Genomic DNA, 15,745 nt, shown 5'->3' on the forward strand with positions numbered 1-15,745 from the left:
GGCTCTAGGCAGGGTCGATAGTCATGCGCTTAGCACCCCAGCCGGCGGAGATGATCAGACTCACGCCAAACCACTCAGCGTAGAGCTTTTAAAATATACAATGGACGATCATTGGAGTGCCGTCCTTTTTCCGCGCTGCACGATAGTATATTATGGATTTAATAATAACGAAAATCCTTTTAATTAGGATTCCGATGTACATATTATTATATGCAGCAAGCGACAATGTATGTTAAAAAGTTTATTAGATTTTCTAAAAAATATATTAATTTTCTTTCTTTCGTAGTTTTCGATATCACGCGTGATATATCTTGCAGTGTTCACCTGCTGTAAAAAATTTAAAAATTAAGGATTCTGATATCTCATGCTGGTTAGCGTGCTATATAATATGAACATCTTAAAAAAATCGCCTTCGCACTTCAAGTTCAACGGGATTATTTTGGTATTTTGCTGGCCGTCCTCCGTCCTGCAATCCAACGTTTGTTCTGCGCTGCTCCTGCAACCGGTATCAGCTGGAAACTGCACTCTACGTGTTTGTTCACAGACATGACGGCGCCCGGCAAACCGTATCCATTGTAATCGGGTGCGCTGAACACGGTCACCAGCTTGCGGCCCGCGAAAAATTGGTAACCTCCCTCCACGCACTGTGTGCAGGACACGTAATACGTGATACATTCATTATGATATGATTATAACAATTTTAAACACAAATAAAAAAATAAAAAATCGTTCGGCAATCTTTTTCTGCAGTGACACACTATACGTAAGACTAACTAAAGTGGACAAAGGCAGGAAATGGCAAAACATTTTTAGGAATTTTAAATGCTTTTCATACGCTTTGCACGTCTTCGTTTTAGTATTTCGCACAGAAATAGAGCCAAACTAAAGATGTGGATTTTACCGGTTAAAAATTGTTCGGTAAGTTTACGTAAAATTTGGTAAATTGGCAAAGTTTTTCAAAAAAATTGTTGGATGAATATTTTTTTTCAATTTTACTATCTACACTAGACTATTGACTAATCCTATATACGGCTGTTATACGACTATACTCTAAAATACACAGTGTCTGCAATTATAGTCGTATACTATATCGTATAGACTTCTCTGGCTATACCTAAATAAAAGTTAATACACGAGTAAAAATATTAAAAATAAGGGGTCACTCGATTTTATGAACGGTAAAATTTAAGTAAATTTACGCTTAACCGGTAAATTTACCGAGCTCACATCCTTATACCAGACGCTTGCGTTTGATTGCAGATCGCCAGCACATAATGCAGTATGAATGCATAACATATTATGGTAATTGATTAGCGTATAGTAAATCAAGTGAGTAGTAAGTACCTATAAATATATTCCACCTACAATTGAATATTAGTATCGTATAATAAATATTATATAAGAAATTTAAACTCGTGATCACTCGTTTTCATAACCTACATTTTAGGTTCAATGTCGCACGAATCGGAAAAATATATTATACAACTATAGCAGTACGGTCCGATTACAACTGTCTTCGTTTAAGCATATTTGCTGCATATCTATGGGCTACGACTATCTATACTAATCATGCCGTAGATTGGACTGCATTGCTTATAGAAACATATATAGGTATTCTGTATTCGTATTCAAATAAAATAAATAAATACATATTATGTTATATAAAGTATGCTTTATTGAACCAACAATTAAACCTGTTAAATTGATCAATATGAAAGGTTGTGGACAGAAAGCGCAGTAACCTATATCATTTACCCTTACAATATAAAATATAGGTAGTATAATAGCATTTTAACTTTAATAATACTACAATAGGTTGACCGAAAATTAAGTACCTACATACACTTTTTGATAACGGTTACACGTCATACAGTCTTGGACTAAATAATAATTCATTTTAAGTAATAAAATAAACACCCTATTTATCCACCCTATTCTGCAAAACGTAATATTGTTTAAAAACTAATTTACATGCTAGGTACGCAGTCTTATTATTTAAAAAACACAACTCTATCGTAATCTGTATACCTAATACATATACATATACATACAACATACCCTCCTAATATATGATGCCTATATAGATACCTAAAGGTTTATCACGATAAATTATGTTTTTAAATAAAATAATCCTAAACAGTTGATGTAATTAGGACATCTAATATACACTGACAGTCTGGCAATATAATGTTAATTAGTTTACTAATAATATAATATTAACTTGTTTAATGTGAACGCTGTAACGGTGTACAAAGATTTTAATTAGGGAGTTAAAGTTGCACATTTTGTACCTAATAAAGGTAATAAGTTGCTAAATTACCTACATAGCCTTATAATATAATACATAATACTATTTTATTACGTTACTCAAAGAAGTAACAGAGTTTGGGTAGGTTCGTCGTACGTCCTTTCTAATTTTAATATTGTCTTGGCAAATAGAATAATATTTTTTTTTTTAAAAAGTAGTGACACTTTCGTAAAATGTATGAATAATAAATATTTTATACTGATAAATTGAACTTGTTCTACAAGATTTCTTCACAAGGTTACACGCTAAACATACATATAATAAATTATTATATAATATTATATTACCATAAATTACGTATAATATTATGACACATTAATAAATTATAATTAATATATGATAATATTTAATAATAACAGCTGCAGTTCACTTAGATAATAATATGATTTAAGTAGCCACTGAAACTTTTGTAATTTCTGAACTTACCTATACCTTAATTCATCTTAACAAACGTAACCTAGTATTTCTAAAAGCAATTTGTAATGTACCTACGAAAATTCCAAGCAAAAATTCGGTTATACCAATCTATACTTACATTCCACTTGGATAAACTATTTTAGCTTGAAGCGTTGATATTAATATACCCACGAACCAGGTGGGAAACTGTTATATGGGGCATAACGATTTGCAGATAATCCTTGTTGACCTATCTAAAAACTTAAAGATTCAACGTAATTTGTTTCCTATTATTATTAAACTTATATTATATGTGAAACTTTTCCTTGGAAAATGATTTATAATACCTATACATTTATAAGCTACGTAAGAATTATTTTAGACTAGTCCTATTCGAAAATAATTCTTATTTATTATTATTTTTCTTTTAGCTTGATTTTTTTTTCTAAAGGATAAGTATTATAACTTTATTATTGGCTTATAACTATTAGACATAGAGCCAATAATAAAGACACGACTGAGTTATAACAAATAACCATTGTTTCAATTAAATACTCATAAATAACAATTATAAATTAGACACCTTCATTATGGCACTACATAATAAACAAAATCGTTTTAATTTACATACGCGTGATATGCATAAAACTACTTTGTTTTGAATTTTGAATTCACTGTGTCAAATGTTAAATAATAATAAACCTAGTGTATATAGCTCGTGGTCGGTAGTTCGGTACTAAGCCCCATAATGAACTTATTTATTTACTTATATAATCCCTGCAGAGACGGTACTAATAAAATATACTTAGTTGGTATATGAATGCATTATTTAGACCTTTATAACTCTAGCAAAACACTGTGCACACGGTATATGCAGGGAATAATAAAAAATATAAATGTTCGTGGTCGAAATAAAAAATAAAACAAATTCATTAAGCGTAGAGATTTTGATGAAATTGGAATAAAGTTCTTTGAAACTACCTCAATACTTGGACCTTACACATCTGTAACCACTGCCAAATTATAAGCAAACAATTCTATATCATTATAAACATTAAAACATTAGCATAGTTGGGCTGTGTACCAACAACGAAGATATAATAATAATGATAATACAATCTCGTAACGAACGCCCGAGTGACCAAAACAGAGGACAACAATATAACTGGCCCTGCATTTAAACATATAGTATATTCTATAGACATTTATATATGTTTAGGTATATAATATATAAATATATTATGTAGGTATAGATGTATAGGATTGAAAAATTCGTTTCCGGACTATTAAAATAAAATAGTAAATGCGTAGAGCCGTAGAGGATAAGATCAAGGGTGGTAAATGTTCGTCATAAATAAAAAATATAATTTTATGTTTGATGCGAATACTGATCGGATGTCCGCTTCGTGTTCGTAGGTACTCGACTCTCCGTACCCGCCCATCAACTTTATTATTTATTTCCATCAAAGCGGGATAAGTAGTCCAAAAAAATAAAGTAAAAAATGTAATAATTATAACATATACAATATACATAGTATAATAAGTATACACGATATAAAACAATGACGTACTGAACGAAATATTATATAAATAAAAACGGTTTTTTTAATAACACAGAGTATAACTAATTCAATTCTTAGAACTAATAGAAGCATAATCTTATGTTTATTAATAATATACTATATCTTGCCATCTTGGCCAATATTATATAGATAATATTTCCATACCTATTCACATCCTATATTATATATTTTATGTTTAGGTACGTCAAATCTGTTTTAAAATATTTAACGGTAGGTATACTCTGTTCAACGTACAGATTCTGCGCATCCCCCCGCGTCACACTGCTATCGAAACCGGTTCTTCTATGGCGGGATGTTGCGTGGGGGAACCAGTTTCGGTCGGTGCACCGTGCGTTCTCTCGTTGAACAGAGTATAGGTATTTAATTTTTTTTTTTTTAGTAAACTTACCTAATATCGTAAGAAAACCATAAAATACATACAATTATAATAAACTTGACTCTTTTTAGTACAGCTTAGGAATTTACAAAAATATTACTTAGTTACTCAAGATTGTAGAAAAAATTTATCATCGGGGATTCTAACTTGACACCCCCGCAACCTATAACCAAGACGATGCAGTAACCAGACACCGGGTGTCCGGGTGAATATATTTATGAATATAGTATATAAGTATACCATGCATACAAGCTGCAGTGTAAAGCTAGGTTCCCATGACTCGTGTATTTTACGAATATACACGAATACCTAATCGTACAAGCGCCAACTCTGTTCCAATACTTATCATGACGAGCATTCGTCGAATACACGAGTCGAGTACACCGGGCCCGATATAGCTAGTACCTGATGAGCCCTGACCACCAACTGGAACCGGAATCTGGACAGGAAATCGGCCACCCGGTCGGCGCCGAACACGTACGACACGTTCCGGCGAACGTTCTTGCGCCAGCCTTGGATCGGGCCCGTGGCCGGATCGGACCACAGCAGGTCGCACAGCACACCGCGCCTGGGCACCGTGGCGGGCCTCCGGATCCGGTCGATCTGAGCCATGTGGTGCAGATCCGGGCTGAGGCCGCCGTGCGTGCAGAATATTAGACCGCCGATGACCGCGGCCACAGGCATGCAGTCGAACGTCCGGTTGAACGCTCGCCACAGCCGTGCGCCCGTGAGCAGGCCGTACCGGGACCGGCACTCGCCGTAGAACCCGTACCGGACGTTCACGGTACGGCACTCGTGGTTCCCTCGGAGCAGGTGAACGTTTTCCGGGTACCGAGTCTTGAGCGCCAGCAGTAGAGTGATCACCTTCGCGACGCATTTAATGTGTATTATGTTTGATTTTATTTCATACAAATATAATATAATAATAAATAATAAATAAATATAGGTGCGTGGTCTGGCTAGGTGGTTTGTCTCAGTCACTAACGTTTTCTGAGGTCAAGCACCGGCCGACGCCGTTATAGTTCCCAGATGGGTGACCACCCGGGTTTTTAGTGGCGAATCCTCGCCCCGCATACACGTAGTGTTCCTAAACCAACCGTAATCCCCTACAAAATCTAATGGCCATCGTTGACTAAATAAAACTAAATCTATAACAGGTAACTGATAAGTAATACGCTGCAATAACTACTATTTAAATATATAATAGATAACCTGATAATCTATATTATATTGTTATGCAGTGGTGGAATTTAGTGGGAAGGTACATTTTTAGCTTTCTGATATTTTATAAGCCACCCGACGTCTAACATATGCCTATTTTTATAATTATGAGGAAATGTAATAATATATTATGAAGGCACTGATAAATTCTTATCTTAATATTATTCAATATTTTTCAGTAACATTTTAGCAGTTGTGTTTAGTATTGTATTTTAATTTGTTCGAACTTTCTGAAAAAATCTAAAATGAGCAAGGCACCACAATACCACATTAATATAAGTGTTAAGTAAGCTTCTATCGTGTTTTGAAATAAAGTTTGGCTATTAAGGGGATTCGATACCGTGATTTTCTGTTTTTGTATAACATACACGCGACATAGGATTTTAGACTGGTTTTTTGCCAAACATACCAATTCATTTAATGAAGCAATAAGAATTCTAAAAACAGATTTGAATTTGTCATTCAATCTACTTGAAATCAACTTCCCCACATTTTAGATTTTTTGGTTTTAACTTCTCCAAAAATTAAAATACGACAATTTTTAAATACTCTTTTTTAATATGACATTTTTAGGAATTTGAGGGATAATATTATCAAAATATCAAACATGTGGGAAAGTCAATTTCAAGTAGACTTGACGACAAATTCAAATCTGTTTTCAGAATTCTTATCGCTTCAATAGATCAATTGGAATGTTAGACAAAAACAGGAAATCACGGTATCGAATCCCCTTAAGACTATTTTGCCTACCCGAAATATTAAAATCATTATGTTAGATAGGAATTGTGGTGAGATAAAACTGTTAGCGGAAAACAGCTTGCGATCGTATATTCTTTTGTAATATGGGCTTTTAAAAAAGGTTTCTCCTCCCGAGCCCCTCCAATTAAAACTGAAATGAAGTCATGGCACCGTGTAGGAGAGACCGGGGTTAGTTGTCACGCGGGTTCTTACTTGTCACAATGTTATAATAACATCAAAAAGGGATGGCATTTGTGTTCGTATATAAGTGTTTTCCCATGTACATTAACACAGAGAAAATAATAATTTTTTCTTGTGTTACAGACAACACATATTTATCATATTAAAATATGCATTAAAATTAAACGAAAAATAGGTATAAACAGCATACTAAATGCGGCCTGCGACTAAAATAGCTCACTTCCCGTCTACTATTAACACATTGAATATTTACTATATGAAGAAGATATTTATTTAATAAGCTCGAACCCAGTTAAATGCCTATGAATGTGTTTTTAAATGTAGGTATTCTTCATTTATTATTTGTCTTGAACTATTTATATAATAATAATAATATGGCGGGATATAACTGATATTAAGGGTTCTCTAAAATATCTTGAATAATTTATTAATTTTTTTTTGTGGAAATCGGAGTATAACCTTTGGCGGAAAAAGGTTATGGTGATAATGGGCGAGGTCATATAGGAGATGATCATAGGGTCATTTTGGCGGAAAACGGTTACGCCCGTTTAAACTGTGACAACTAGCGCCCAGGTTTTCCCCACGCCCCATCGGGCTGCAGCAGTATGATTATTACCTATAAACTGTTCAGACATTTTGACATTTTCAACAAATATATATACATATCGAAGTGTAAGGAGGTACTTGCAGGAGGGCAGGCTACAAGGCCTAAATAATCTATATTAAGTTGTTAAACTATAATTTTATCGGTTTTAAATATTTATACGAGCCCGTTTGAAAAGCTCAATGAGTTGATAATAATATAGTCTTAAGCTACACAGACTACACCGTGTCGTGTAAAATAACCACGGTTACCACAGTTACCAAATGATACCGCATAGTTGAATATATTCAACTTTTGACCGTGTGGTTACAATTATGTGCGGAAAAGTGATAACTAAAATAAAATAATATTATGTTATCATCAGGTACAATATTCATATCATCGATATTGCATTTTGGTGTAAACATAAAAATACGGAATCACACGACACGACGAGGTGTGAACCCACCTTTGGAGTTTTAGTATAACAGTTTTACTATAAGTTAAAAGTTTATAACTATTACATTCAAACGGATCACTTGTCGTATTATCTATAGGTACTAATATTATTATAAAGGCGCATGTTTGAACACTCTAATCTCAGAAATCACTGGTCCTATTTTAATAAAAGTTGGATCAATAGATTCCTTGAGAATCGGAGTGTGGCTTCTATATCGAATAATGTATTTTGATCATTTTTATGGTTGCCCATTGGTTACAGAAATACAATTTATAAACAAAAATGTTTATAGACCTGCCAGTCCGCCACCTTGCATCACTATTGGTTATTTTTTAAATAAAAAAATAATAATATTTATTTCAAAACTGTTCAACAAAAGGTAATGCTTGCACGGACGTGCTCGATCGAATTACCTACAAAGTTCACTAAGCGAGGTAAACCGATGACGATTTTCCCGTAAAATTAAGATAATATACTAAAACGTCTAAAATCTTAGTGATAACTGATATATAGTTAATGTTAAAGATATCTTTATAAAAGTTTACAACTTAAACCGTGACACACCACCGTATGCGTCGCGATTTATGTTTGTTTATTATTATTCACCGCCCCCCCCCCCCCACCCCCGGAGAAGTCGGGTATTAATACGGTTAGTATTTTATAAAATGTACAATATTGTTATTATAATATGACGTGTTCTCATACTTCGACGGACTGAGGGCCGCGGTCTACGAAATCGCCCAGGAACAGGAAGTCGGCGGCCGGCGGCCGGCCGGCCACTTCGAACACCCGAAGCAGATCACCGAACTGGCCGTGTAAGTCGCCGACCACTTTGATAGGGGCCCGCAGCCGCAGCAGCATGGGTTGCCGGAGGAACGCCCGCCGAGCGTCCACGCACAGGGCCCGTAAGCGCGGTTCTTCGCAAAGGCGGCCCGCGGCGCCCAACAGGCCGTCGACAATGTCGTCGTCGGTACAGCGTCGTCGTGACATGTCATCTATATGTACCTGTACTGTGATTTGGTTTTTGGTATCTCAAAGACAGCGGCGGCGCGGCGCCACGACAAATAATTATATGGGTCACGAGACGGCCGACTGCGAAATTATGATATTGTTATTATTATCATCATAGCCATCGTCATTATTGTTATTACACCCAGCACACAATATAATAATATAGTAAGTTGCTGTATCGAACAATCGCGGCCGTGGTAAGAAAACGGTCGCTATGGTAAATGTAAAAAATAATTTATCGCAGTCGTCCGCTCGGCTCGAACGCGATTCATACCGAAGTAACATCATAATATTACGAGCATAATATTATATGGATGAGGAGCAGTGTTTTGATAGTTTTGAATACGGTTTTGTAGTTTGATCTTCAGATATCAGTATATATATATTATAACTTATAAGTCTATGTTTGCCGTGTATCTGGTGTGTACAAGTTCAAAGCATTGTGGAAAATCTGGGTATTTTTGGGCAATATATGAATTAGGTTGGTTAAACATTTTCTATATTACCATTTACCCGAACTTTTTAACAGAAAACCCGGGAAATTAATAGAATGACCGATTTATTGGGGACAATATTGAATATAATGAACTTTTAAAAAATATTATTTTATACTAAATTACTATTATAGGTATTAGTGCAAAAAAAACTAATATGTAGTGGAATTGTACCAGATTTGAAAAGCTATTGAACTGCAATAATTCGTGTTTGATTTCATATTTTAGTTTATTACTTATTAATTATTATACACGATATAATAGTGTCGTGGTCGTCTATTTTTTGAATACTATAATGTTATCAACTATCAAGGTAATAAATATTATCAAAGGTAGTCCTAACGGCCCAAAAACATTATCTAAAATGTTTTAAAATTCTCCGAAACGCAAAACGTCTAGTAAACCGTATTCCGTGTGGCAATAAATAATAACAAAATATAAAAAATGATTTTTAAAATAAATTTAAATTAAATATGAATACCTATTAATTCAATATAAAACCTACTAGGTACCCAATTACTTACAAATTTTTTATTTCTTAATATAATATGTATCTATAAATAATAAATAACACTCAAATGTCTCAATTATAACGTTGTGTTATATATAAATTGCGCGCTAAATACATCATGACGTGGTCGGATCATATTGTATTAAATGCCTGGGTCGTGTGTATCATGTATATTGTATGTGATAACTGGTAATTATTTTACATTGCCTACCTGCATTGGGCATCATAATATTATACGCTGCCCAACAATTAATAAAATTCCCAGTTTTCTATACTTTGCCCGTAGCTAATATGCGTAACGAAAATTGTATAATATAATATGTGGTATTTAGCCGACATTTTTCACTATATATCCGATAATCGATGAAGACCTGAACTCGAATCGCACTCGAATCGCGTGGTGCAATCTCGTGGCTTGCAGCACGAGAGCCCTTCAACGTGTGCCTTTAACTACATACAATTGTTTATACCTCGTCCCCGTGCGTTTCGCTTGTACATATATATATATATTATACGGCGGCAGAGCTTATGTCACAAAGGTTGGATTGGATAAAAAAAAATTGAACGGCTGGTTCTATATTATAATTATACACACGTATTCTATAGTTCAAAAATCATTAATAACACGCAACAGTAACACGTGGGCTGGGTTAAAATGTTAAAAAGGCTTCTTCTCGCATAAGCAAAAAAGCTGCTAATTGCAAAGTACAAAAATATGTCGTTTGTTACAGACGACAAATGTATTCACAAAAGTTACGATCAAGTTACGCGACAGTGGTTAACGTATACGTTATTTTGGTACGCATTTTATTTTTATATTTTATTAATATCACGTAGACGTAACTATAATATCGTAAATTATAAATCATAATAGGTACATAATATCAGTTTTGGTTTTCTTTTCTAAAATATTATGCGTACAGTGTATAATAGGTATAAGGTATTAGGTATACAACTAGTGCAAATCAAATATTCAACTATTATGAAGACCATTTTAAATTAATATCAACAGCAAGACAACATTAACTTAGCAACCTTTGTCCAATCACAAGACGTGTAGGATATTATTTTTTTCAGTTTTTGCTGCCCTGCAGCATATAACAGCAACCCGATGGATGCGCAAAGATATACCTATACATTATATAATAAACAAGTGTGAAACATATATGAACAATAGACGGCGCAAGTAACAAAAAAACGAGTCAAAGATAAAAATCACTACATTTCAGGAAATTAAAAAAAAATGTTTCATTTCTATATTGTCTGTAAACGCTTTTTCATTTTTCATAGGTATATTAAGATAAGAAAAAATACAAAAATCAAATATTTCTATAATGAAAACTTCTAAGTTGGGTAGGTACATATACTATAAAGGTATATATATTTTTTCTTCGAAAAGATATAGCAGTAATAATTGAAAAATGGCCAAACGGCCAAAATGACGTCTTTTGACTTTTTCCTTCAATAGCCTATAGCTGGGTGTAGGTAAGATAAATAATGTTAAACGCACATTCGTATATATTATTATATTATTAATTATTATACATATATATATATATATTATATAGAGTATAGACACAATATTACTATTAGTTAGTTATTTGGTACCTATTTAACTTTTATATTATAAAAAAAATTGTAATTCTTAGAAAAATGGTAATCATTTGAAGATAATAATATGGCCGACTTAAATTCTCTAATCGTACGCGTATGATGCGGTTTGCCAATGAGGACTCATCTTTTACTCTGTGAATAGCCAAGTTTCTTGAGTATTTTCTTTTTTTTCTTATTTTATACCATTAATTATAATATATATTATATACTGTACTATTCTTATTTGTTTTTTTTTTTGGATTGTCCTGTTTATTTTATACAAAATAAATCAAATAACATAAAAATCTATTGTCTATACTATTATAGATTATAGATATACTATTATATATAATATAATACGGGGTGATTAATGGTGAATAAATATTATATTTTCTATATCACTAGCCACTAGGTATAATATCAAGGGTGTTAAAATAACAATTATAACTTTATATACAATACTGTATTACTGTTACAACAGTGCTTTTGTAGTCTATCCCCGATCGATATGTACACCAAACAATATACGTCTATAGAAGTTCTTATAGAATCGAGACATTCCATTAATTTATATGGTTTGTAAATTGTATGGAGGACCAGAGGGGTCATCATCATATTAGTATGGTGGATCGGGGAAAATGTTCTTTTATGGACTTCGGTAGTTGTGTAAATAATATACAATTTTTAAAATGGCTGTATTAATAGAGTTGGGAAAAAACTACGTTATCCGTTAAAAGTGCCCGACCGTCTGGTAATATTTTATTTTTGTTATTTATTATTGTTAAATATTGTACTATTATTATTATTTATTAGTAAATAATAATTGATTTTTCTTTCTTTTTCTCTCTCACTCCCTTATAATATTATGAACAAAAAATTGTTAATATATTTGTTTCGATGTACGATTGTATCCTTAATGCCATATACTGTTCAATATATCTCTTAATTACCTATTGGCTATCGTATATTATTGTAACATGGGTGATATGGTTAATATATCCTGCAATAGTGCAATATGTATAGGCGCCTGCCTGCATTAGCTCATGCGCTGAGTGAATGTTTAAATAATTATTAAAGAAAAGATCATTTGTTCTGGAGCGCGACGAGTTCAGTAATTTTTTTTAATTAACCTATAACTCCATCAAAACACATTCAAAACTAATTGAAAACCATTGGCTATTATACTATACTATAACAATTTAATTGTTTTCATTTGGTAGTCTTTTCCGCGTCGCGCTCGCCGCTCATACAATTTATTGTTGCATTCCAGCATGGTACATAATATTAATATATTATATAGGCGTACAGCAAACGAGACAAGCTGCAGCAGTACAGTAACATATTATTTACAATATTTACATACCCATAAAATATGATAATAAATGTATTTTATTATAATATAGGAGATTACAGCAGATTGTATTGTAAACCTTATATTATCATCATTCAAATCATCAATATCTACTACCTACCTACTCACGTAACTTTTCGGAAAATGTTCGTACAACCCGAAAACCCATTATTCATTAAATATACCTAATACAATAATAATTATACATCCACGTCTTATATAATATGTTATATAAGGTCTAACAGGACTATTTAATACATTTCCATTACAAATGTTACTATATTTGTCAAATAGTCCCGTTACGCCATAGGCACAACTTGGACAATTGATTTGGGGGGGGGGGGGGGGCTACATTTATAAAATCAATACAGACTCGCATAATTTGTTTGTTAGGTGGATTTAAGAATGAATATATTTAAAAACTTAGGGGTGCTTAAATAAAACTAGGAGGGGCTAAGCCCCACTAGACACCCCCAAATTGCGACTATGGGTTACACCTTGTATATGTATCGATTAAACACATTCTATTCTGGTTGTTTATCTTAGATAAGAATATAAATAAAAAGCTATAACAGTAAGTTTAAAGTGTATATAATTATATTATTTACCTAACACATTTCAGGCAGGTACGCAACATATTAAATACCATAGGGATTGACATTATTTTAAAAATGTTGTTGGTGGGATTGCTTTAATGGAAAATAAATAATTGTGGAGTATCTATTATGCAGTATATAAAAGGTATTGTGTTCTACAGCAGCTGCTGTATAATATAACAGATATAATAAATGTATATTGTGTATACAAATATACATTATAAGTAAAGTATTCTTCCACCTATATGACCTATCAACCTATCTCCCGTTTTATTTGCGTTACACCAGTATAATATGGAATATATTATAGGTATATAATAAATTCATATATACATTACACATATATGATATATATATTATTAGTATATATATATTATATATGTATATATATATATATATTATACACAATATAATATGTAGTATAATATACAACTCACCATGTGTCTATATAATATATATTCGAATTACAATTCGTTTCTAATAACAATGACGTTAAAATGTAAAACTGAAATCGTCATAACTCATAATTGTTTGCATACATTATAAGAATAAGAATATACCTATATATAGTATGACTAGACACTAGTACAGTAGTACTAGACATAGTTCTATACATATAGTACTATACAGTCTACTAGATGACTATTTATTTTAAAATACTTATAGTCATCTTTTTACTGAATACAAGTATGTAACCGACAAACAGGATATATTTGGTGTGTATATTATATTTATGGTGTTCAAAAAATAAAAATAAAACATATCATTAAACACAAATAATTAGTGTAATAAACAAAAGTCAACATGTAAAGTTGATTAGTATAAACTATAAGTACACATATGTGTACCTAGCACAATAATACCAAACATTGACATTTCTGTATATAAAATAATACGCAAACATAATCATTAAAATAATAAAATGCATAATTACGGTACAATTTATTAATACATGGGTAGTTATAAGTTATAGCATATTTGTTTACTTTCGCAGTTATAAACATCACACAAATTAATTAAAACTTGTTACTTATGCATTTAAAAATTTAAAACTACTTTGGTTATGTACATTTTTAGAAAACAATTATTATAAGAACATATTATTATTGAATATTGATTACAATAATTATCATTAATATTAATTGTTCGCATTAAACGGTAACCAAAATTGCATTTATAATAATGAATATATTATTTTCCGTTTTCTGTAAACTAACATATTTTCTAACAGCACAAAGTACAGACCTATAACTCCGAGACATTACATTTAGTAATGATTAAGCATTTAAACATTTAAAAGACGTGATATAATATGAAAACTAAGTAAAATGGCATTTTGTAATATCATAAATACCTATGACGACAAATAAGATTTTAATTGTAAAGTTATTACAATAATGTCCAGTTCAATTTGATTTAACTGAAAGTTAAGCTAGCGTATGGTTTAGTGTAGAGGGGGCTATATCGGGGAGTATAAACCAGACCGTTATTACAATTTTTCTGTTAGTGATAACATATTGTTTTTTTATTTTTTTATGGTGGTTATTTGTTTATATTTACTTAAACGCCTTGCCAATTAAACATCATGTTAACTAAGTGTTCAACTTTAAAATTAATCCTACTAAGTAGATGATTTTTTTTAAACTTAGCTTTTTTTACACGGAGTTATAACGGAAGTGCTTTTGCGGTGTGATAAAATATATAGCATGATGAATAGAATATCGAAAATACGAGAGGTATTTTAAGTGGCGGGTATCAACTAAGCCTGCAGAGAATACTTTCTTGGCGGGCGTCAACTAATCCTACCTTTAATTTTAATAGTAATAATACCTAATTGTATTAGTATTATTAATAACTAGCTGATCTTGTGCTCTTCGTTGCCCGTTAAATGTACCAACTCTATGTGACTCAAACTTTGTTCAATTCGTTATTTAATATTCGGTGTATGGTGTTCAAAATTTATTTTAACTTTTCTGTTGCCTGGAATACAAAGTCTGATTCGCAGCAATATATTATCAGGTATCTAACCCAGTGCTGTTTGTACGTAAGTGTATGATTTAACTCTAAAGTATCAAAGTTATACCAAGTTTATTTTGATATAATACGGTGGATTAATATAGTCAATTAATACATAATCCTAACCTAACCTAACCGTACTAAAATCCGATGAATAAAAAAACCAAATTTAACACTTTTTAAATTAGCCTATCTTCTTCCCAGAGATCTGCACATAACATTAATATATACATAACATAGCTTATACTGCGCACTTCGTGGCCCGTAAAAAATGACAGCTCTTAAAAAAAATTGTGATTGTTCAACT

At 32.1% G+C, this 15,745-nt stretch overlaps 1 protein-coding gene across 1 annotated transcript; it reads right to left on the reverse strand.

Annotated features, from left to right (window-relative positions):
* Positions 1–118: 118 nt before the first annotated feature.
* On the reverse strand, positions 119–8,856 carry LOC132944796 (uncharacterized). The gene is made up of 3 exons (XM_061014305.1): positions 8,572–8,856; positions 5,069–5,527; positions 119–644 (listed from the first exon to the last, which is right to left on the reverse strand). Exons 1-3 carry the CDS (start codon positions 8,854–8,856, stop codon positions 435–437), a joined length of 954 nt encoding a protein of 317 aa, XP_060870288.1. The 3' UTR covers positions 119–434.
* Between the last annotated feature and the right edge of the window lie 6,889 nt (positions 8,857–15,745).

Source organism: Metopolophium dirhodum, chromosome 5 (genome assembly GCF_019925205.1).
Source record: "Metopolophium dirhodum isolate CAU chromosome 5, ASM1992520v1, whole genome shotgun sequence".
Taxonomy (NCBI): Eukaryota; Metazoa; Arthropoda; class Insecta; order Hemiptera; family Aphididae; genus Metopolophium; species Metopolophium dirhodum.